Source organism: Manacus candei, unplaced genomic scaffold (genome assembly GCF_025592945.1).
Source record: "Manacus candei isolate 608988 ecotype Guabito, Panama unplaced genomic scaffold, ASM2559294v1 h1tg000014l, whole genome shotgun sequence".
Taxonomy (NCBI): domain Eukaryota; kingdom Metazoa; phylum Chordata; class Aves; order Passeriformes; family Pipridae; genus Manacus; species Manacus candei.
In genome coordinates, this window is record NW_026138062.1 from 25,915,139 (window position 1) to 25,937,631 (window position 22,493).

Genomic DNA, 22,493 nt, shown 5'->3' on the forward strand with positions numbered 1-22,493 from the left:
AAAGAATAGAAATTTCATTGCTTGGGTGTAATGAAATCTACCACTGATGCTGCTGGGGATCCAAGTGCACAGAAGATGAAATGGTGAAAAAAAGTTCAGTAATCTTCCATGTTACAACAAAACATTTTAAATCAGGTTAACCAACGGGCAATAGCTAAGCTTAGCTCTGATACAAAGTTTCACTACAGTTTAAAGCCAGTTTGACCTTGTATCTTCTCTAGAAATGTCTGTCTTTTTTCATATTTATTTTACCAATAAATATATATAGACCCATCCAGGAACAGTGCTTTAGGACAATAAGAACAATAGCCGTATGAGCCAAAATGAAGCAACCATCACAGGATGAATGGTAAAGTTTTATTTCCTTCTTATTTCATGTGCTCACTATTATTCCACTGAGAGCCTATGAAATAAGAAAGTGATTTTATTCACACACCATGGCCATGAAAAAACAAAGCAATCCACAATACAAACTTTCTGGCTCATCACACTTTCTGATCAGGTCCCTAGAGAGTACATCTATTTGGGTTCTCATTTTGATCTTAGTGAAGACTTATATGATTTTCTGTAAGACAATAGCATCTATTGAACTTACTAGATAATGCAGGAATTAATGGATTAGTTACTGCTAGACTATTTGTTGGCTCTACAGCTTATCAAGACATCACCTCATAACAGAGCTGCTATGCATGCAGGAATGCCACCCTGCCTCCCTCATCTCCCCCTTAATTACCACATAAAATCACCTATTGCTATATTAGGAAATTCCTCAAAAATAAAATCCAGCACGTGCCTGAATAAAAATACATTCATTATCACTGAAAGTGATTGCCTTGGCAATGGCATGTGATGGCCCTTCTTCTTCATCCTCTCTGCCCTCTCCTACCTCCTTGTCCCCCTTGATCATCTTTGCTAAAGCTTTTTTACAGGGTGCCTTTTGTGTACATTTTTTCTGCTTGTGTACAGAACTGACACTGGCACATGATGTTGCTCTGCTTCAGTGGCAATGTTTGTTGCCAGGGTTGAAGTAGCCACGTCTGCCACAGCGGTTGGAGTAGCTGCAGGGCCTGTTGCTGTTATATTGTCAGATCCAGAGACATTCGTTTCCCCCTGAGGGTACTAAGAATGTTGAACATAGCTCAATAGGCCTGGGCCAAAGTTCAACAGGTTGCAGTGATTTGGGTCCTCTCTGAAGTGTCAGAGTGACAGCATACTTTTTTCAAATGTTTTACTAGTTTTTTCTGGATTATGCACTTGTTCAGAGGCGAGGTGCACACACATTGGAGGTGTCCACTGCCCTAGCTACTGGCCTATACTATCCCATAGACCTCGCCACTCCAAACTATCCAGCTTTTGGGTAGATGTCTGGGTGATGCTGTTAATTAATAGTCTGACCTTAAACAAGACCTGCACTATATGCAGCAACATGCTGGCTCCTAGCAAAAGGACCAGGTTAGTTTCAAGGGTATTCAAAAGATATTAAAAATCTTTAAAATTCTCAAATGCTACTGTAATCAGCCTGGAGGAGGAAGGAAGATGAAGATGTAGGAAGGTATCTCTCCCCCAGGTTGTCTTTCTGAGGACAAAACTTCTGATACTTCATTATGAAGAGACAGGATTCCAGAATTGTTATGGTTTAACCTAAACTGTTACTAGAAGTACTGAACAGTGTTCTTTCTTCCCCACTCTCATTCTCATGAAGAAACACATTCACACATAGATATGGACCATCAAGACACTGATGATGATCACTAAGCACAATCTATCAGCAGAGTTTTGGTATGAAATATACAGGTACAAAATATTTATTTCCTGACTGAAGGCATAAAGCCAAGAGTATTGCTAATAGCTTCTGCTCTTTCTCCAGGCATCCTTGTCACTCTGCCTTATAGATACGTAGGACAAAAAGTACTTGCCACCCTCAATTTTCAAGTTCACATTTTTGCCTGTCTGCTATTTATATACTCAGTAAACACAATTTCACATTGCAAAATCTGCTCAAGTACTACAGCATAGCTCAATCTCCCAGACATTTTGCCAGTCATTTTAATTACAGAAGCCAACAGCTCAGTCATGAAAGTCTGCTCTAACACCCTGATGCTGACAAATGATAAAGACTTAGCAGAACATTAACGACATAGGAAGGAAGAAAGGAGAATATAAAGTGGAACAAGTCCTGTGTCTTCATTCAAAGTTATTATAATTCTCAGTAGATGGGGAACAGACAGGAGAAATTGGATTGCAACAATTTATTTTTGTATCTTTGGAATGTAAAGCAACCCACTCTTTTCCCTGACTAGCAGAAATACTTCACAGAAAATCAAAGTTACTTCCAATGACTGAGTCAAAGACCTCTTAAAATTTTTTTCTTATTTGAAGCTCCAGAAGATTAAAAAAGTACAGTCTTCCTTTGACAGTCAAATTGCTCTACAAGATTCACTTCCTACTATGTGAGAAATACCACTGGTAGCATAGAGCTTTTAGGAAGAGTAAGACTTGCATAAACCAAGGTTCACAGAAGAATCCCTTTGATTAAATAACTTCTTATTCCTAGCATGCTCAATCTCACAGAGATGATTTTACTATTCTAAAATTTACAGAATTTAGGCCTGTGCACAGTCACAGCTGAAATAAGCACACAATATTTCACACTGAATTTTGTTTCACTGTATACTGAAAATTATACAGCCTTTCTTACCTTTAAAGCAGTTGTTCTGAAATCAGTATAATTCTATGCCATAAAGAATTTTATTATGCTTTTCATTTTTGTCTACATAAGATAACTTTTAATAAAATTCTGTTAATACACAGGTTTTATTAACCTTTATGAGCCTTACAAAATATTTGGAGCCGCACTCTCTGCCCAAGCCTGAGGAACATGTACCAGGCAACCGAACCTCAGGAAGCAGAAGATCCCCTACCCTCTCCCCAACAGGCAGGATGGGACATAAGAAATCAGGGGAATAGAGGTAGGTCCCTGCTCTGGGTGAATCCCCTCCTGGCCTACGACAAGACACCTTTGTTTGTTAACTGAGAAGGGCTGGTGGGTGATATGGTGCATGGTGGCCATTTTGAGCACCGTGACCATAAGTTCTCCCTTCTGGGTGAAATTAAGGCAGGGTGCCAGCAGAAATGCCATCTTGGACTTCTGGCAGGCAGACTTTAGCCTGTTTAGGACATGGACTGACAGAGTCCCTTGGGAGTCAATCCTAAAGGGTAAAGGAGCCTGGGAAGGTTGGACATCTTTTAAGAAGAAAATTTTAAAGATACAGGAGCAGGCTGTCCCCATGTGCTATAAGACAAGCTGACAGATAAAAAGACAAGCATGGTTTAACAGAGAACTGCTAAAGAAATAGAAACAGGAGATTTAAGTCAATATAAGAATTATAGGTGGAGGCAACACACTCAACACTACTAAATTTGCGCACCCAATCAACCTGGTGACTGGTTCCTAAACTAGGAAACAGCCGTGTTTCTCAGCATGTGTGACACACTGTCCAGCACAAATCTCACTGCTGTATCTCAAATCTCACTCAAATTTGCACTGAAGCTCTCAGTTACACACAGAAGTACTTCGGAAGAGGTTGTATAGCACCGGTCATAACAGCCGAGCTTTAGGTGATGACAGAACATGACTTCCTAGACAATTTCAAAGACATTGTAAAATTATGTATAATAAGAAAAAATATTACCTAAAAAAGAATAGTAGAGGCAATGAAATCGGTAACTTCAAGAGCAAGAGAAAAAAAATCTGCTTTGTGATCAGTGGCAGAACCTCATCTCTGATTAAGTTCAAGAAACAGTGCTGGCATGGCACTGAACATACCTATCGTGGTTTGAACAAGCATTAGTGAGTTTCACAAGCAACTGTTACTTTGTTAAACACGTCATTTTAAGCTAGCATGCAGCCTAAGTAACTTCAATATTAAACATGCAATCAAAGATATCCTAACTTTGGTACATGTAAATTGGCACAATTACCTGAGTCAAGCTCATTTAGTCACGATTAGAGCATTCAAAGCCATTCATACATTTCTGCTACTTGCACTATGTTACAGGTAATTACTAGTTTAGTGAGACTTTGCCAATTAACTATATTAACTTCAAAATTAAGATAGTTTCTTGTATCAGTAAGGTTATTTCTATTGCATTAGCAGTAAGGTTATTTGCTTAGCATAGCCAAAGCAAAACTTAAGCTGTCTTACCACGTCATCTGTCAGTGTCTTGATATTTAAGTGCTGTAAATCAAACAGGAGACCAGTCACATCACAAATGTGCAGTAAAAAAACCAACCAACCAAACAAACAAAACCAAACAAACCAAAATACAAACCCCCAAATCTCAGTTATACTCAGTTACAGTTACTTTTATTCAAAATCAGATGCAAGTTAAACAGTGTTGCATCCTGACACTTGAAATAAAGTAATACTTTCCCAGCAAGTTGCACCTTATTGGTGTACAGGGCACAGCAAGTCATACAGGGAATAGAGTGTGGAGTCAAAAAAATCTGCAATCTGATCCTCAGACAGAATAATATCAGAAGAATATAAACCAAGCATAGGTTGAAATAAGTTGTGTTTTATTATATTTTATAGCTAAATATACTAGAACAGATGACCTGTACATAATTCATCTCCTAGACTTGTGTCTTCTAGAGATGGCTGTGGGACACCAACAACAAATCAGTCCAGAGATTTTAAATTCAACAGAAAAAATGGAGCTCCTCATGAATTGAAAACCATCTGTCAAGTCACAACACTCAAGTTGCAATACTGTTGAATACTCTCAAGCAACGCCTCTGCGGCAAGCAGAGCATGAAGTTACAAGCAGAAAGTTATAAGCATTTAATAATAGTAACATCCAAAAAAATCTATAGGTCACTCAAAACAGCAGATCCTGAACCAACATTGCTTTCCACTGCACATTTGCAAACACAGCAAGTGCCAGAACGTACAGCTCTTGCACAAAACCAAGAGCAACACGGAACACTGGCAACTGACGAGTCAGTGTTGCAGGGATTCTGTATATAGTTTTTATGATGAGTCTGAGAACAGACTTGGCAGGAAAATTTGAAGAATGTGAAGTCACATACTTAGGCAGATTCTTACCCCTTCTTAGACTCCCCTCAGTGCCTAGTGTGCAAAGCTTGCCAACAACTACAGCAACTGTCAAGGGCTATATACAAATTAATCATATTTGGAAACTCTTGTTTTGTCTTCACCAAGTCAACAATATTTGATTATTGCTCTCTACAAGTTCCTGTAAGGAGTTTACAGCGAGTTTGGGGTCAGTCTCTTCTCCCAGGTAACATGCAATAGGACAAGAGGAAATGGACTCACGTTGCACCAGGGGAGGTTTCACTTGGATATTAGTAAAAATTTGTTCACTAAAAAGGTAGTCAGGCATTAGAACAGGCTGCCCAGAGAACTGGTGGAATCACCATCCCTGGAAGCATTCAAAAGGCATGCAGAGATGTGGCACTTGGGCATGGTGGTGAACATGGTGGTGCTAGGTTAATGATAATGGTCTTAGAGGTCGTTTCCAACCTCTAACAATTCCGTGACTCTACAATTATGACTTCTGACATCTTCCCTGATTCATCCCTCAGAACTGAAGAACATTTTGCATTAAGTTGAATATTATCATACAATAGCTCTAGTCCGAATATTGTCAAGAAACTGAGGAAGAAGCATCTGATGAATGGTTATGAAGTTTAAAAAGCAAGTGAGGTGTAAGGAAATACAGTATTCATTGACACACTTAAGTTCTACTATAAAAATAAAAAAAAATTGAAGCCAGGTTAGTACTGAACTTTTATGACAATTCCATTCCATGTTCTAATAGGTGAGGATTTCTAATAAATGAAAACAACAACAAAGTGAAAATATTTCAATCCAGTCAGGAGACTTAAGATTTGTATCTCAATCTTCCCACTGGTGTTCTCCTGCTGCAGAGGTAGATCAGACTTTTGCCCCACATACTGCCATGGAGCTGGGTTTTAATACTTGTTTTTCCCATTCTACTAAATAGCTACCAAGACAGTACGAGTGTTAATTTGTGTACTTGCAAAAGCTTGTGACTTGGCAGTTAGCAAGTTTTGGTATAATACCTCTGTCCTTAAGTGAGTGAAGCTGCAAGAGAAAACACCAACATATGGTCTTTCACTGCAACTAGGTAGTGAAGAACATAAAATTTATTCTTTTTCATACAGATGACTTAAATCACTAAGCCTTAAGCAATGCACAGATACCATTGTGAAGCTCCCCTAACAAAGTAGGAGACTATGTAATCTGCTTATAATGAAAACCACTTGCATTCTGTGCTTTGAGGTGGAAATTCAGGATTCATGTCCAACTGTAGTGGTTTGAAAAACAGGAATTTCAAAAAAAGCTAATTTTAAAAGGTTTGCTACAATTTTTTCTAATGTGAGAGAGAAGAAGTTTTCAGACATGCACAACCTAGTATGGGGGAGGGAAATATATTACAATTTATTAGTAACATATATATATACATATATATATATAACAGTTTTAACTGTCTCTTCTGTGGTGAAACAATATATATACATAGATCGTCTCTCCTTTCCTTCGAAAAAGAGTCCAGAAAGAAAGGAGAAGAAGTCCTCTTTTCACTTTCAGGCCACAGCTCTTCCAAATTAATTTTCTGCGGCACTGCTAAGTGTCTCTTATTTTTAAGGCAGCAGTTCTTATTTGTCGCAGCTAGAGTTCTTTCTTCTGCAGCATGAAATGCAAGAGGTAAAAATCTATCCCCTGCTCTTGCTTCACGGAGATTCCCACCCTTGGGGAACAAATTCTCAGGGATTTCCACCCCTCCTCCCTGGGGTCAAGGAGTTCTAAGGCTTTTAGTTTAGTTCAAGTTCTGACCCTAGAACTGAGTCCAACTGACTTTCTCTCTCCCCCTCTGCTCTGTTCTCGGATTCACTGGTCCAATTCACTGCTGCTGCAGGGTCCAGCCAGCATCTCACCACTCCTCCCCATCATGGTGGGAAAAGGCGGTGGGGTTGGTGGGAAAAGGCGGTGAGGTCAGTGGGAAAAGGCGGTGAGGTTGGCGGGAAAACTCCTGGGGAGTTTAACTCCCACAGTCTTGGCTGGGCCTGGACTATGGGGGCCCACGGGCTCCCCCAAACCCGGGGGGAGACTCCCCTCGGCACTTACATGACTGTATGCTGCAGCTGTCTCTCCAAAGGGTCATGGCTAGTCTGCCTGGCCTGTTCCAACCCAGAAATCTCCCCGATCTTCCGGGGTCCCCCTCGGTCGCTAGCTTCAGGGGGCTTCTCTCAGTAGCTGTGCTGCTCCCGGCCCCCCGGCCCCGCGCCACACGTGGCACATTCAAAGCATGGCTGCTTCTCCTTCTAGCTACGCAATTAAAATTAACCTCTTCCATTTTTGTATGTAATTTCCACAAGGGCGCGTGAGCTTTGAATTGGTCCAGTATTAAAAACAATACCCCCTGTAGAAAGGCTTTTTTTCAAACCACCACACCAACTCATGTATATTCCACTAAAAATATGGGGGAAGCAACAACATCAGGTTCACTCCTACTTAAGAACTTGGATGTTTTGCAACTGCTCTGTAGAAGACACCATCAACACCCATGTAACCAGGCAATTTTGGATTCAGGTTTTGTTCTTAGAAAAAGGCAGAAGTCAGTTGGATAGTTCAAGCTAGTGTTTACTTTTCATTTAAGTTGTAAAATTCAGCAATGGAATTTACTGTCGTAAACGTGAAAAATTTCCTATTTTGTACATCAGAACACCTCACTGACCCAGGTCATCTGACTAATTAGTGAAAAAAGACCACCACACAACCAATTAAGGACACCAACTGTATAACAAACTCAATATACAGACATGAGTCTCCTCTACAAGTCTTCATCTTACTGGATACCTACAGTACAGGAGCGTAAAAATACCACCATTTCTTTCAGACAATGTTGTGAAGTCTAGTCGAAAGTATATGCTAAAAGCCTCACTAAATATCAACACTGGTGACATTGTATTTGGAGACTTCTTTATAAAGGAGAAAAAACTCCATGCAAACAACCTAATGTTCAGATCTTTTAGCACTCCAATATTAAAAGGCTGAATGACTCGCCATAAGACATCTCTAAAGACTTACTTGGTGAATTTTATGTTATAATACTTCTCAGTCAGAGGAGCTGGTTAAAACATAAGAACTGAGGTTATCTTCTTCCCCTCTCCCTTACCAAGTCCTTCTCTTCCAACAAGGCTGTACAAAGTAAAATCAGTTGCCAACTTCACTCATCTTCTGTAGCATTCAAGGACAGAGGCGACACACCGATGTGAAACATTACGTGCAGTCTTAACCAAAAAAAAAAACTACTTGCCACACTGGGTCTTTTAATGGCGTTACATTTAGAGGGGTGTTGTGACTCAAGAACAGGAGCGTATTTTTATTCTTGCTAGGCCAAACAAAACAAGCACATTTCTAGTACGGGGGAAAACAACTAGCCCAGGAGTCCAGTAAAGCCCAGGTAGAAGCCGGAGTGCCTTACTACCACAGGAATATTTGTCTATTTTCAGACCTGGATTTATCAGTTCAGAGAAGACATATTCTGCTCAAGTGATCAGGTTGCCTTAAATACAGGCCTGCAAGTAAATAAATCTAGCTTAAGTAATATTCCTATAATATTCAGTCACTGCTAAAAACACAAAATAAGATTACAGCTACTGCCTTGCAATGGATGAAAATATTAATATGCTATTCTGTGTCTTCCATGAACTACTCCAGAATAATAAAATTATTGCTTTGAAAACATAGGAGCTATGTACAAGTATTCCTCTAGTCTATCATGTAGAAAGTAGATATGCAAAATTGAAAAACAGACTAACAGTATTTTAAGAATGCTGACATCCTGTTTCTAGTCAGACACAAAAACATGAAGAGATGAAGGAGCTAATTAGGACAGTTCAGAAGGAGATTTGTCGATCATAAAAGGAATTAGAAGACAGACAAGCACACCGCCATGCACCCCTGCCAATATGAGAGGAGTTTTAGGCATTCAAATTAACAGGATCTCAGGCAGCTAAGCAATTTCAGCATGTCCCTCTACCACTCTGAAGTACTTCAATTTACAAAAAAATTAAGAATCCCACAGAACAGTATCTAAATCCTTTTGAGACCTTCATGTTTGCCTTCCTTGCAGATGAAAACAAAGAAACAAACCCACATATAACCCCTTCAAAACCACCACACACATGTATAGGATCTTTGATATATTACACAGAGCTCACAGCCTGCAGGTAGCTTTGAGAAAAGAAAAAGATGGAAAAAAGGAGGGCTTAAGCAAGATACAGTGAGTTTTAGAAGACCTGGCCAACTTGGGCCTGAACACTGAAACAAGATAAACTAAGACTAGAAATGCACATACAATCACACAATCCCCTGTGTACCTTTTTAAATTAGAAAGTAAGGAAGAACCTATTGCCATTAATTTTATCAACAAAAAAGATTCAACACTAGCTGTTTCTTCCTAAAGGATATTCTTCAGCAGAAACACAAGTAGAAGACTGAAGCAAGGATTGCAAGGAAACCTGTAGACTTAGAGAAATGTTAATTGGATGACTACAGTGAATGCTATTACTTTAGGATCTCATTTGTCACAATATTCTCTCAGTAATTTTGCTACCTCAGTCTGTAAGCTCATCTTACAAACTGCACAGCATTTCTTGCTTTTAATTTCCAATACACTACTTCAGCATTTAGTTAAATGGCTTTATCACACACTCTCTCTTGCTTGGAAACCAGTCTGGAAAGTAATCAGGGCAAAGCTATCTTAACATGACAGTTTCTACACAGTGATATTCTTTAGACATTGATGAGTTAAACTCAATACTGGTGCTAACAGCTAAGATCATATAACAAAGTGCTAGAACAGAGCACTAAAATTTAATATCATAACCCACAGCGTTAATTCATGCCAACAAAAATAACAGCATGAGGAATTTACAGTTTTACAAAGCTGCGATAAAGTGTTTCAGGTAACATCTGTTCAGCAATCATTTCTTTAAAAGACTAATTTACATTCAAGGTCTTACACTGCAACATAACTGCAGCAATAATTCAGTCACTTTGTAATTAAAGATATTGACACAGATCGGTCTTACCTTCTACTCTATGCCAGAGAAATGGAAGTGCTTTTGCTCTTAACTACATCGTTCTTTGATTTACAGACTGTTAAATGTAAGTGTTAATTTGTCTATTTTTAACAGATTGGAGTAAACAAGAAACCCTTCTTGACTCATAAATTTCATAAAGAGCTAACTCAAAAACATAACCTGAAAGTCACTGAAGACAGGTCAATGGTATACTGAGATTAATAGAAACACTTCCAACTTGAGCTAGAAATCGATCTTTTGATGACTAGTGTCTACAAGATGTAATCTCAGTAAAGTCCAGTTGGAAGTCACATAATCTAGCACTCACTGTAATGATTTCCAAACATTTCTAAGGGGAGGGAGATTAAGGAGAGGAAGTGGCAAGCAATTGCTTTTTGACCCACCCTCCCCCAGCAGATTTCAAAAGTTTGTTGCTTAGTCAATGTACATACAGAGAACAGGTATAATATCTGACATCCTTCAGTAGATTTCCTCTTTTTACAAGGTCCTAAACCACAAGGGTGAATGCAAGAGCTTCCAGTAAGCCAAAGTACCACAGTATCTAGAACACCTTTTACCCTTTTAAGAGTCCCACTCTTCTAAACCTCAGACCTGCTGAACAAAGCCATGCTGATATGTGCTTAAAAATTAAGGATCGTTCCTTAAAAAAAAAAAAAAATTAAAATGATTCTGCAAAAGAACTGAGAAAACTGAGGTTTAAAACTCATTTACTTCTTCTGAGAAGCTAGTTTATTCAGAAAGGCAGTCCTTCAATGCCTCACTTGATTAGACCAAACAGTTATTACAGTTGATTACAAAGCCTTTCTCGCCCCACCACTCCTTGAACGCAGCAAGTTTTAAAAATCAGTATTTTCCTCAGCTAAACAGGATTTTCTTTAGAAGGAAAAAAAAAAAAGAGATACATGTTAATGATGTCACCTTTGTCAACCACCAATCCAATTTCACCTCAAGGTTTGTCAGGGAATCAAATTATTTTTCAAGTTAGCATATCTGCTATGACAGATCAATATGTTGCATTGACTGGAAGGGTTCAACTTGGAACTTATTTTCAAGCCTTGTGCACTGAGGAAAATTACACTTGCACAATCTGAATTAATTGAGGTCAATAAATCTAACAGCCAATTTACTTTGACAAATGTACAGCAGATCAGAAATAAAGTTGAGGTAACATGAGGTATGGCACTGTAAATATCCCAAACACAGAAAAGGCCACAGCCCAAATCTAAGACTAGATTACAGAGAGCCTAAGGAGTGAGAGGTAGGCTTTAAGCATTCTGATGCAAAACTAATTTAACTAATAAAATTACATTGAAGAAGTATTATGGAAAGAGTTAGATGCAACCAAGTTAACACCCATTAGCTCAGCTGGTTAGAGCATGGTGCTAATAACACCAAGGTGGTGGGTTCACTCCCCATATGGGTCATTCACTTAAGAGCTGAACTCAGTGATTCTTGTGTGTCCCTTCCAACTCAGAATATTCTGTGATTCTGTGACAAAAATAGAAAATACTTCTAAGAACATTAACTCCAACCAAAAACTACCAAGTCCATCACTAAGCCACATGCCTAAGTGTCAGATCTACGTGTCTTATAAATACCTCATGAGATGGTGACTCAACCACTTCCTGGGCAGCCTCTGCAATGCTTGACCACATTTCAGGGAAGAACATTTACCCGATATCCAACCTACACCTCCCGTGGCATAACTTGAGGCCCTTTCCTCTTGTCCTATTGCTTGTCACCTAGGAGAAGAAACTGACCCCCACCTTCTACAACCTCCTTTCAGGTGGTTGTAGAGAATGATTAGGGTCCCCCCTCAATCCTCCTTTTCTCCAGAATAAACAAAACCCAGTTCCCTAAGCCACTTTTCATAAGGTTTGTGCTCCAGACCCTTCACAGTTTCTTCATCCTTCTCTGGACACATTCCAGCACCTCAATATCCTTCCTGAACTGAGGGGCACAGAACAGGACACAGTACTGGAGGTGTGGCCTCACCAGTACCAAGTAGAGGGGGACAATCACTGCGCTGGTCCAGCTGGCCACACTGCTTCTGATACAGGCCAGGATACCACTGGCCTTCTTGGCCACCTGGGCACACTGCTGGCTTATGTTCAGCTGGCTGTTGACCAGCACTCCTAGGTCCTTTACCGCTGGGCAGCTTTCCAGCCACTCTGCCCCCACCTTGTAGTGATACATGGGGTTGTTGTGATCCAAGTACAGGACCCAGTACTTGGCCTTATCAAACCTCTTACTGTTGACCTCAGTCCACCAATCCAGACTGTGTAGATCCCTCAGCAGAGCCTTCCTACCCTCAGACAAACCCAACTTGGTTTCATCGGCAAACTTACTCAATCCATCCTTCTCTCTTTTTTGGGGGAGCAAGAGGGGAGATATACGATCTCCGTCTCAAAAAAAACAAACCAGTCTTGTAAGACAACAGGAGGAGGACTGGAAGGAGAGTTTACCAATTTTAGATTTAATAGCTGAGTGATAAATATTCTGTCTTGCAATATCTTAGGGCAGAAATTTATGAAATGATAGAATGAAAAGTTGATCCCATAGTACCCTTCAAGTGAACCATCCCAATCAAAGAAGCTGATTGATGTGCCCAGCTATTAAAATAATTCTACCTATACCACTGTGTGTGCTACTCCTCCAGAAATTATTAGCCAGGACAAACCAGAGATTAGAGACTATAGTTCATAGCTCCACCAGCTCCTTAGGTTTTGTGACATGGAGCAGCCTGCTGCTTTTTACTGACCACTAAATTCCACAGCTCACATTTGTAAACTATTCCATTTAACAGTTTACATGAAGACAGAGACAAAATCCTGAACTCTATTCAAGAAATATTCAACTCTGACTCTTCTTAAGGTCACCCAGTGAGTTAATAGCATACCTGGAACACAATCCAGGTTTGAAGAACTGTAATTCATCACTCTTCTATCATCATCCAAGGACAAAATCTTTAAGAGATTATTTAAAAATGAAAAGCAGGACTACTGCCTAAGGCCAAATGCATTTCAAACTTGCAGTTTGACAAAGCATTCTCATGAATTAAGGGCATTCTCACTCAGCCCTGCTTAAAGAGTTTCAGAAACTGGGCAAGGAAAACAGGGACAGGCCACAATAAAATAAAATAAAAAAAAAATCCCACACCTACCTACATGATGAACATATGCCCTACAAAACTAAGTCAGAAACCCAAATTTAACTCCCTTAATTTTCTGTAGCTGGGTCAAAAATCAGCACAAAAAGCCAGTCAGCAGATACCTACATTGGCACATTCTCAAAATGACCCTTGCATAGCCTGGGAAGCCTAAACATATATCAAACGAGCTCATCTGCACCAAAGAGAAGGCCTTCTCTCACTAAAAAGACAGTCATATCTTAGCTAAGAAAAAACTCTCACTGGCTTTTCAACATATCTGGCAGGGTTATACTCTGTATAAACTATTGTATTGCCATTCTAACACATGGTTAGCAAAACTGAACATGATGGTAGCACCCTACTTCTGTTTTAACATATAATTGGGGGGGGAAAGGGTAAGTTATTGCAGCATCTTATTTGCATAAGACCTTGGCAGTTAAAGTATCAGTAATAAGTAAAACCTCTTGACCCAGTGCTCTTGTCAGTCTCAGACACACACAAATTCATGTTTCCTACTCACCAGAGCAATAATCCAACCATCAAGTCATATACCAGTAACACTATCCAACCTTTTAGACTGGGAAGACCATGTAAGTTTTTTCCTCACAGATCAAATACTAAAGCACATCCAGCCATGACACCTGCACGACTAAAATGCATGTGCTCCCAGTAGAAACACAGCCATTTATAAAGACAAGCAAACAGCACTCGGCCAGTTTCATATAAACCCATTCTAACATATAGAGAAAGGCACAGTGACATAGGTCAAACAGCAATCTCTGCAGCCACAGTATAAAATGCCAGGAGCAAGTTGTGACCTTCCAGAACAGGTTTGGCCAGCCTACAGTTTGATATCGCTTGTGGGTATCTTTTTTGAACCTGTGCACAAGTGCCAGACACTCAAGTACTGAATATTACACAAATACACTTTAGAATCAAGAATCTAATATCACGGCTAGGCTTCGCAAATGAAGATTTGGGGAGGGCTCTACCCACATTTGCTACAAGCGTGCTGGTGGCTAAAGAGGCCAATGCGAGATAGACACGTCTGGTTGCAAAAGGCACAGCAGAAAGACTTCTTGAATGGTATCAGCAAGACACGATTCTTTCTGCGTTGTCTTTTCTCCTCAAGAGTGATCCTGCGTGCATTCTCAAAAGCAGCAGCAGTGTTTTAGATGGTGTGTCTCCAGACCTCCCGATTGGAGGCCAGAGTAGACCAGTTATGGTGATCAATATGGCCAAGGCTGAGATGTTGTTTCAGGGAGTCCTTGTATCTTTCCTTCGGGGCTCCTCTGTTGCGGCAGCCGGTGGTAAGTTCACCATAAAGCAAGATCTTAGGGAGGCGGTGGTCCTCCATACTGGAGACGTGCCCTGCCCATCGCAGCTGTGTTCTCAGCAACATGGCCTCAATACTTGTGACTGCTGCTTGTTCTAGAACAGACGTATTGGTCCCATAATCTGACCAGTGGATGTTCAGGATTGTACGGAGACAGTGTTGATGGAAGCGTTCTAGGAGACGCAGGTGGTGGCGGTAAATGACCCATGATTCGGAATCTAATATATGTTAAGTATCATAGTGTCTCTTTTGTAAGCACATAACAAATACAGCTAAGAGCAGGTGGGCTCAGAGACAGCTGAACAAAGGCTAATGTGCATCACCTAAATATGAGCAAGGGGTGCATCTGCTCTGCTTGTGGTGGATACTGCTGGGTACAACTGGATGTTGGCCCCTTCTCCCCAGCAACTAGCAACAGGACAGGAAGATATAGCCTCAAGTTGTACCAGGGGAGGTTTAGGTTGGCCACTAGGAGGAATTTCTTCACAGAAAGGGCGATTAGACATTGGAATGGGCTGCACAGGGAGGTAGTGGAGTCACCATTCCCAGAGGTGTTTAAGACTGGACCGGACCACGGTCTACTACACAAGGTGGTGTTCAGTCATAGGTTGTACTTGATGATCTCGAGGTCTTTTCCAACCTACTTGATCCTATGGATACAAGGGCTGTAGAATATATGTTTGTCCTAGCCTTCATACTTGGAAATTTCACAATGTCCGAACAAAAACTGGTTATTTCTGGGTACTCTTTAGTTAGAGTACATCTTGCAGACACATTATCCTGCAGACAATTATTAGCCATTTCGAGTTCCGCAGTTCCTTGGTGTGCTAGCCAAAAGCTTGTAAACGGAAGGCTAGGGAGGAGAGCTTTACTACGTCCCTTAAAAGTAAAAGATTCAGTATTTCACTATACACTTCCACCCCGCCCGCCGGTCTCTCGGGGGCTCCGGGCAGTGACCAACCCGGGGTGGCGGTGTCACAGCACGGCCGGGCCCCCCGGCACAGGCCGGGCAGGGAGGGGCCCCACGGGGCCGGGCCGGGCGGCCGGCAGGCCCCACACCTCCGCGGGGCAGGGGGCGTTTCGGGACGGCTGGTACTTACGAATTTGGGCTTCCTGCCGTCCGCCGCCTCCTCGGGGCCGCCGGCGCTCCCAGTGCCCGGCGGGCCCTTCCTACGGAGCCCCTTGTTCTCCCGCCCGCCGCGACCCGGCGGCGAGGACGAGCCGCAGTAACGGGGCCGCGGCGGCTCCATGGCCGCGCCCGGGCAAGGAGGGGAGATGGATGCGGGGGGTGCGGGGGAGCGCTGCCCCGCGATCGGGCCCAGGCCCGGCGGCCCCGGCCGAGCTGGGCGCCTGCGATTAGTGCGGCTTAGCTGGGCTCGGCCAGGCAGGGCGCCGCGGGGGGAGGAGGGGGGCTCAGCGCTAAAGCCGCCGCCTCAGCGCAGCAAGGGATTTAGCGAGGAGCAGCCCCTAATCCCGACACACCTGGCCGGAGCACGGGCAGGGAGAGGGGCGCGCGCTCCCAACGGCCGCGGCTGGCGCAGCCCGGGAATGTCCCGCCGTCCGAACCTTCCCGCCACCGCCGGCACCGCCCCCGCGTCCCCGGCACGGCCAATCCGCAGCGCCGGGCCGGGAGCGGCGCCTCCCGGTTGGCTGCGCTCGCGCCGACCTCCGGCGGATCAGCGGCTCGCGCGCGGGCCGGGAGTTCTGGGCACAGCCCGCCCCCGAGAGCTCGCGCGCCCCCGGACCCCGGACTGCAAGGGCCGGGAACAGAGCCGGGAGCGGGACGGGAGTGGTCCCCCGTCAGCTCTGTGACAGTGCCGGCGAGAGATGGGAAAATCGCCCTGCTTTGAGGTACGGCCGCCTCCGTCTAAGGCGTTAAGATACACTTTCACACACATAACCCTGGAAGGAAGATTGTATTTCCTTACCTCTCACATGCTGCCTTTTCTTCTGCAGGATCTGAACGCGAGGCGTGTCCCTGCCCTGTTTGGCCTAGGATGCCAATTTTCAACTCCTAATTTTGTTAAAAATTCCGATTTCATATCTCGAACCGCTGCTTGACAGTGGTTCGTCTATTTCTGTATAAACTTCTTATGTAATTAGAGTGCTGATTTTTATAGGTAAATATACATTATTGTATGAAATCATAGAATCATCAGGGTTGAAAGAGACCTTTAAGATCATCCAGTCCAAGCGTCCCCCCAACACTGCCACTGTAACCCCTAAAACACCCAGCACCAGATCCAAGTGCCTCTTAAACACCTCCAGGGATGGTGACTTCACCACTTCCTTGGGCAACCTATTCCAGAGTCTGATCCCCCCAAACAGGGAAAAAGTTATTTCTAGTATCTAATCCAAATCACCCCTGTCACAGCTTAAGGCCATTTCCTCTGGTCCTCTCAATGCAGGCACAGTGTAGAAGAGACCGACCTCCATCTCACTACCATCTCCTTTCAGGTAGAGAATAATATATGTATACATATGTAAAATATATAAATAATATTTCTAATATTACTTTTATACTGTCTTGGTATTAGATTAAGAAAGCAAAATAACACAGAAGAGACATAGTCGCTATCCAAAACAATGGCAGTGTTTCCATCATCCTTCTCAGGCCAGGTTTTTGTTTTGTGATGGTCACATGATGCCATGGCTGTGCTGCCATGGCAAAAAGAACATGTGTACGAACATTCTGCATTTGTTTAATTCAACCTGTTGTTTTCCATCACTGAAAGACCTCCAAGACTCTGGTTTATGGGAAAATACATAAATAAAGATTTCATTATGCTATAAACTGTCAAATTGCATACGTTTGGCAAAACAATTGAATTCTCATTACTACATACAATACCTTGCTTTTATCTCTATTTTAAATTAAGAGTAGTTAGAATAATGATGCAAACCAGAGACTTATGTAGGGAAAACTCTTTCCAAATCACAGTGTTAGGAATCATTAAGAAATGGAAGGCTAACACTCAGAATTCATATCTCTAGAGTATTTTCTAAAGCAGAAAAAGTTTCCTTTCTCTTCTGTCATTCAGTAAGAAAGATATTCATGTTTCCATATTATTTTTATAATTTTCTGTTGCCTTGAATGCACTGAAAATAAAATGCTCCCCAAAAATTGCATTCACTTTTCCACATAATCTTAAGGGCTTTTATTCCAAATGCAATGACTTCAAAAGAATGAAAAAATCTCATTCCTTCATCATGACTTACACAGGCGGTGACATACAAAATGTAACGTCTGCCAGTACACAGAGCTCTGGCGAATAAGCAGAATTCAGCCCCAAACCGGACCTTTGTAAGGCTGGGTTTTAACACAAGGGAGCTCTGGCGCTATGCAGAGTAGATGCTGTAATTATTTGTATACATTAAACTGTTCATCCTTTGGCAGCTTTCTATAGGTGTTTTGTAAATTTATATTGGAATTCTTCATGGAGAGTATAATTAGCAGAACACTGTTTAATGTCATGGTTAATGATTTCCTGGAACATTTGATTAGAAAATTAATCAGCCTATGTGTGCATATGATAAAGCTGTTTAAATGGACCTCCTAATTGCACTGTGGTAGAATACAATGGCTTGTGCCAATATATCACTTTCAAGGTACTGTGTTGCAATAACAGAGAAACACTAAAGGGAATAATTTATCAGACAGTTTTACTAAGCCAAAAGTAAATGTTAGTACTTTTGATCAATTATTATTTTATACTACCCCTCTTGTGCTTGTTAGGTGCTCCACAGAACAAATACACTCTGGCAACAGTTTAGCTGGCCAAGATTAATCATGACTGAGGAAAAAATTTTGAGAAAGAAATGCATCAGTAATATTAAAATTGTGCAGAGATTCTACTTAGCATGCATACTGTCCAGGGCATGCAAATAGCTTGGCCATTTTGCATTATTTTTGTTCTGGAATGAGAAATTTTCAGTTATAAAAGTCTGAGACAGTAAGTGCGTAAAGTTAACCATGAATATTTGCAAAACTTTGATTGATGGATTTATTTAGGCTTTTAACATTCTGTTCCATCTGTTGGGTTTTTTTAATATACTGTAACTCAAGTCTTAAAAAAAAAAAAAAAGCCTTCCTAATATTCATTGTTCCAGGGACACAGTTTTTCAAATAAATTCCTGCGCAAAGTGTTTCAAAGCTGGCATTTGACTGAGTTTAGGCAGTTCTCCATATTTCATTTGGAGACACCTGATTCTTTCCTATAAGATGAAAATAGAACAGTCAATTAACTGTTCTTTCATTAGGTTCATCCTCTTAAACTGTAACTAAAGTTATGAAGGATTTTGTCAGCAATGTTGTTGTTGTTTTTATAAAGCAAGGATACAAGTTTAATACTAGCACTATTTAAGTATGATAACAAGGAAAACCTTCCAGAGCCACAGTTCCTATGGCTTGGCAGAAGCAAGGAAATGACAAACAGACATGTCTTTTCAGGAAAATGGCTTCTTCTTTCTCCTGTGAAAAGCACCAAACAGGCCATCCTAACCCAAATCCCTCAAACTTGCATAGCTATTTTTAAGTTATACCAGTTCAACAGTTATACCTTTCCCAATGTCTTATTCAAACAGTTAATACAGGAGTTACACCAAGATGGGGTAACTCACAACGCCAATAAAAATTACATTGGAAAAACATGGCCAGTCTTCATGTCTTATAGAGGCAAATGATGCTGTTTTATCTAAGTGTAACAGTTCGTTTGGATACATGTCCGGAATAAAGACAAGTGCCAGAAATATTCAAACACACAAAATATCTTTTATTACAGTGAGAATAAAAATAATAATAATAAACTTAGCAAGAGGAATTAAAAACTAAAAGAAAGGATACAAAATAACTACCTTATCGGGTGGCATTAAAACAAATACTACAAACAGCATTTAATACAGTATTAACTAGTGAAAAGGGATACCAAAAAAAAAGGTATCTTAACACAATATTATGGATAACTATTAACATGATATTAGTTAGTAAAAAGGGAACTTAAAGGGAAATACTATGAACAATATTCAATAATAAAAGGAGAATTAAAGGAACACTAAAAGGATATTAAAAAGTTTGTTCTCTCAGTTGCTTCCTATCAATAAACTGTGCTTACCCACACAGACAGGCCAGGGCTGTCAGGATCTGCAGCAGCTGGTCGGTGCCCGTGCTTAGCGGGCGTCCCCGCGGAGCAGCACAGTCTCGGTGGTAGGATGAGTATCGCTCAACTCAGTAGTCCCAACACCCCATTTTTATCAGTTCCACATTACACTACGTAGGGCCAATACGCAGTGTAAGGTGATGCCTGAATGGCAGCCAAACACCGCCTAATCATTACCTCATGGCAACAGTCTGCGCGTGCCCTACTCGTAGGGCAAGGGGCGAGCGACCCCTGCCCACATAATCTTCCTCTCATCATCATCTTTCTCACCCCTATGTATGACCTCTACCATTGTGTTTCAAGGGTAGATGTATCTATCTTGCAATATGTAGCAAAACCAAGGAAGAACTCAGCTCTGATAATAGGAGATATCAAGCTGACTTGCTAAAAAGCACAATGGACCTTACAATTAGCTTGTGCCATGAAGTTACATTGTACATACTCTAGCAGGTTTCACATCCTAATATGATTCCGTTCTCACGCCTCTATGCTCCATTGATCATCTAATTCAAAATACCCCCCTTACACTAAGGAAACCTTTAACCGTTGTATTTTTATATTGCAACAGTGGTCATTAATAATTTAAATGTATTGCAATGTAATATCATTAAATGTAACCTATGGATAAGATGTTACTTAATTTTCACAGCATGGGTGGCTCACAAAACATATTATTCCATTATTATGATAATGGGTTGATAAAACCTCAAATAATTCATCTAGTCTAACCTATTAACTTTATTAAGGAACCTGTCTGTTGGCAAGTTTATCATACCAATAAATGAACAAATTTATGTTACACTTATGAGAAAATTCATACTCTCTTCAAGTAATAAAGTTTTATGGAAGAAAATTTGCTATAGTTTTTTTTCCCTGTAAGACAAACAATTATTTTGGCTTTTTGAACATCACTCAATTGTCATTTAGTCAGTGTCAATGTCACTATAGTAGAATATGTTGACTCTGCTATCTGTTTGTGGCATAGACTAGGAAAAATGAAAATCAATAGCTAAAACTCTATGCAGGAAGTAGGGAGGGACTTATGACAGGACAGATAATTAAAGAAAATGCTGTCTTGCCTGGTATGTTGAATGGCTTGTCTGTAGAGACAAGCAGCTTTGTGCCATTTGGATCACAGAGTTGGTAAAGTTCAACTAGTCAGACTCTTGGCACATACATTTCTTGTTTCTTAAAAATCTCTGAACTAGAGTCTTCTGAAAACAGTTCTTTTCTTCCCTTTCTTATATAAAAAGAAGTATTATGGTCATATTTCAGAAAAGTGTTATGATCATATTTTTTGCAATTTATTTCGCTACCGAGAGAAATACTTTTGGAAACCGGAATCTTCTTGACTTTGATCTCTATTCTTTATGCTAGGTGTCTTGGACAGTCACACTTGCACAATGTTATCAGTGTTAAGTGCCAATGCAATATGTTCCTTGCAACAGTTATAAAAAATACTTGGGTTTTAGAGAAACACAAAGGACATCAGGGCTCTTTTTCAGTTTTGCATGGCAGTAATTTCCAGGCATTTAGAAAACATATAAGTAAAGGACTCAAGTTGAAATGACTTTTTCACTGGGAGTTATGTCTAAAAAACTTCTATACATTTTTTATTATTACTGAAGAACACAACAAAGCAAATGGTTTTATCAGATCCTGAAGGTACAGTTGTATAGCTGTCTTTACTCAAGAATGTACAGACAAGAAAAGCATCCCTGAGGACAGCGTATGTCATGATCCTGTTACTGATTTTATATCAGTCATACCTTTTTGAAATATCAAACAAAATTTTACCTGCAATGTATTTATTTTGTCTCTTTTCTAGTCAGAATTTAAATTAAGGACTTTCAGAAGTAGTTGTAGTCTGAATAGAACTATCCTCCTTGAAGCTTTCAAAGTCACCCTGTAAAAGCTGAAGATATAAGAAGTAGGAAAGTAGTTTGCTCCATCAATTTATTGTGGATTACATGTTGCTAGTAATTTCTCACAACGGATATTAAGCTAGCCTCTCATTCAGCTGAGAAAATTTAATACACTTCCTTCAAGATACTGCCTAGATGGGAAAAAATCAGTAAAGAAGTCCATTATGCAGTTCATCAAATGGATCTTTATGAGGATATTGGAGATGTGATTTGTGGCACTATTTAGGATACATTACATGCTACATTATTATAAAGTTCAGGTTTGTAATTTAATTATAGGCCAAATTATCTTCAGTTCTAACTTTAGTCGAAGTGACTAAGCCAAGCCTAACAGCTGATATAAATTGTAAATGGTCTGAGTGTCATGGGCCACAATAAAGGCTGTGTTACATAATTTTATACTTCGTGTGGGATTTTCAGAACCACCTAAAGAAACACCTAAATGAGGTGTTCACACCTTGTATATTCTACCATTATGCTATTAAGTGTTCCTAGTAAAAATATTGCAAACAGTCATTTTTTCTCCAAAGAAAATAAATATGTTTTCAGAGGATAAAATTGTGTTGAAGGATTTTTGTGAATATAAGGGTCCATAGAACTGTGACCAAGCACAGAGGGGTTTTTTAAGGCCATTTACAATAAAGATTTTAAGCCTTCTGTCAGAATTCTGGGATGTAATTATTTTCCATTACTTCTTGATAACCCTCTGAATTTCTCATAGCTTTCCTTTTTTAATATCCTTCTGTATTTTTTTTTTTATTCACTT

At 40.5% G+C, this 22,493-nt stretch overlaps 1 protein-coding gene across 1 annotated transcript in view; it reads right to left on the bottom strand.

Moving 5' to 3' along the window:
• The window catches only part of DIAPH3 (diaphanous related formin 3), a 204,700-nt gene extending 188,497 nt beyond the window's left edge, over positions 1-16,203 (bottom strand). The window contains exons 1-2 of the mRNA XM_051778911.1: positions 15,747-16,203; positions 4,206-4,238 (exon numbers count right to left, since the gene is read on the bottom strand). Coding sequence (XP_051634871.1) covers positions 4,206-4,238; positions 15,747-15,896 — 183 coding nt within the window. The 5' untranslated portion in view covers positions 15,897-16,203. The remainder of the gene's footprint in view (positions 1-4,205; positions 4,239-15,746) is intronic.
• Between the last annotated feature and the right edge of the window lie 6,290 nt (positions 16,204-22,493).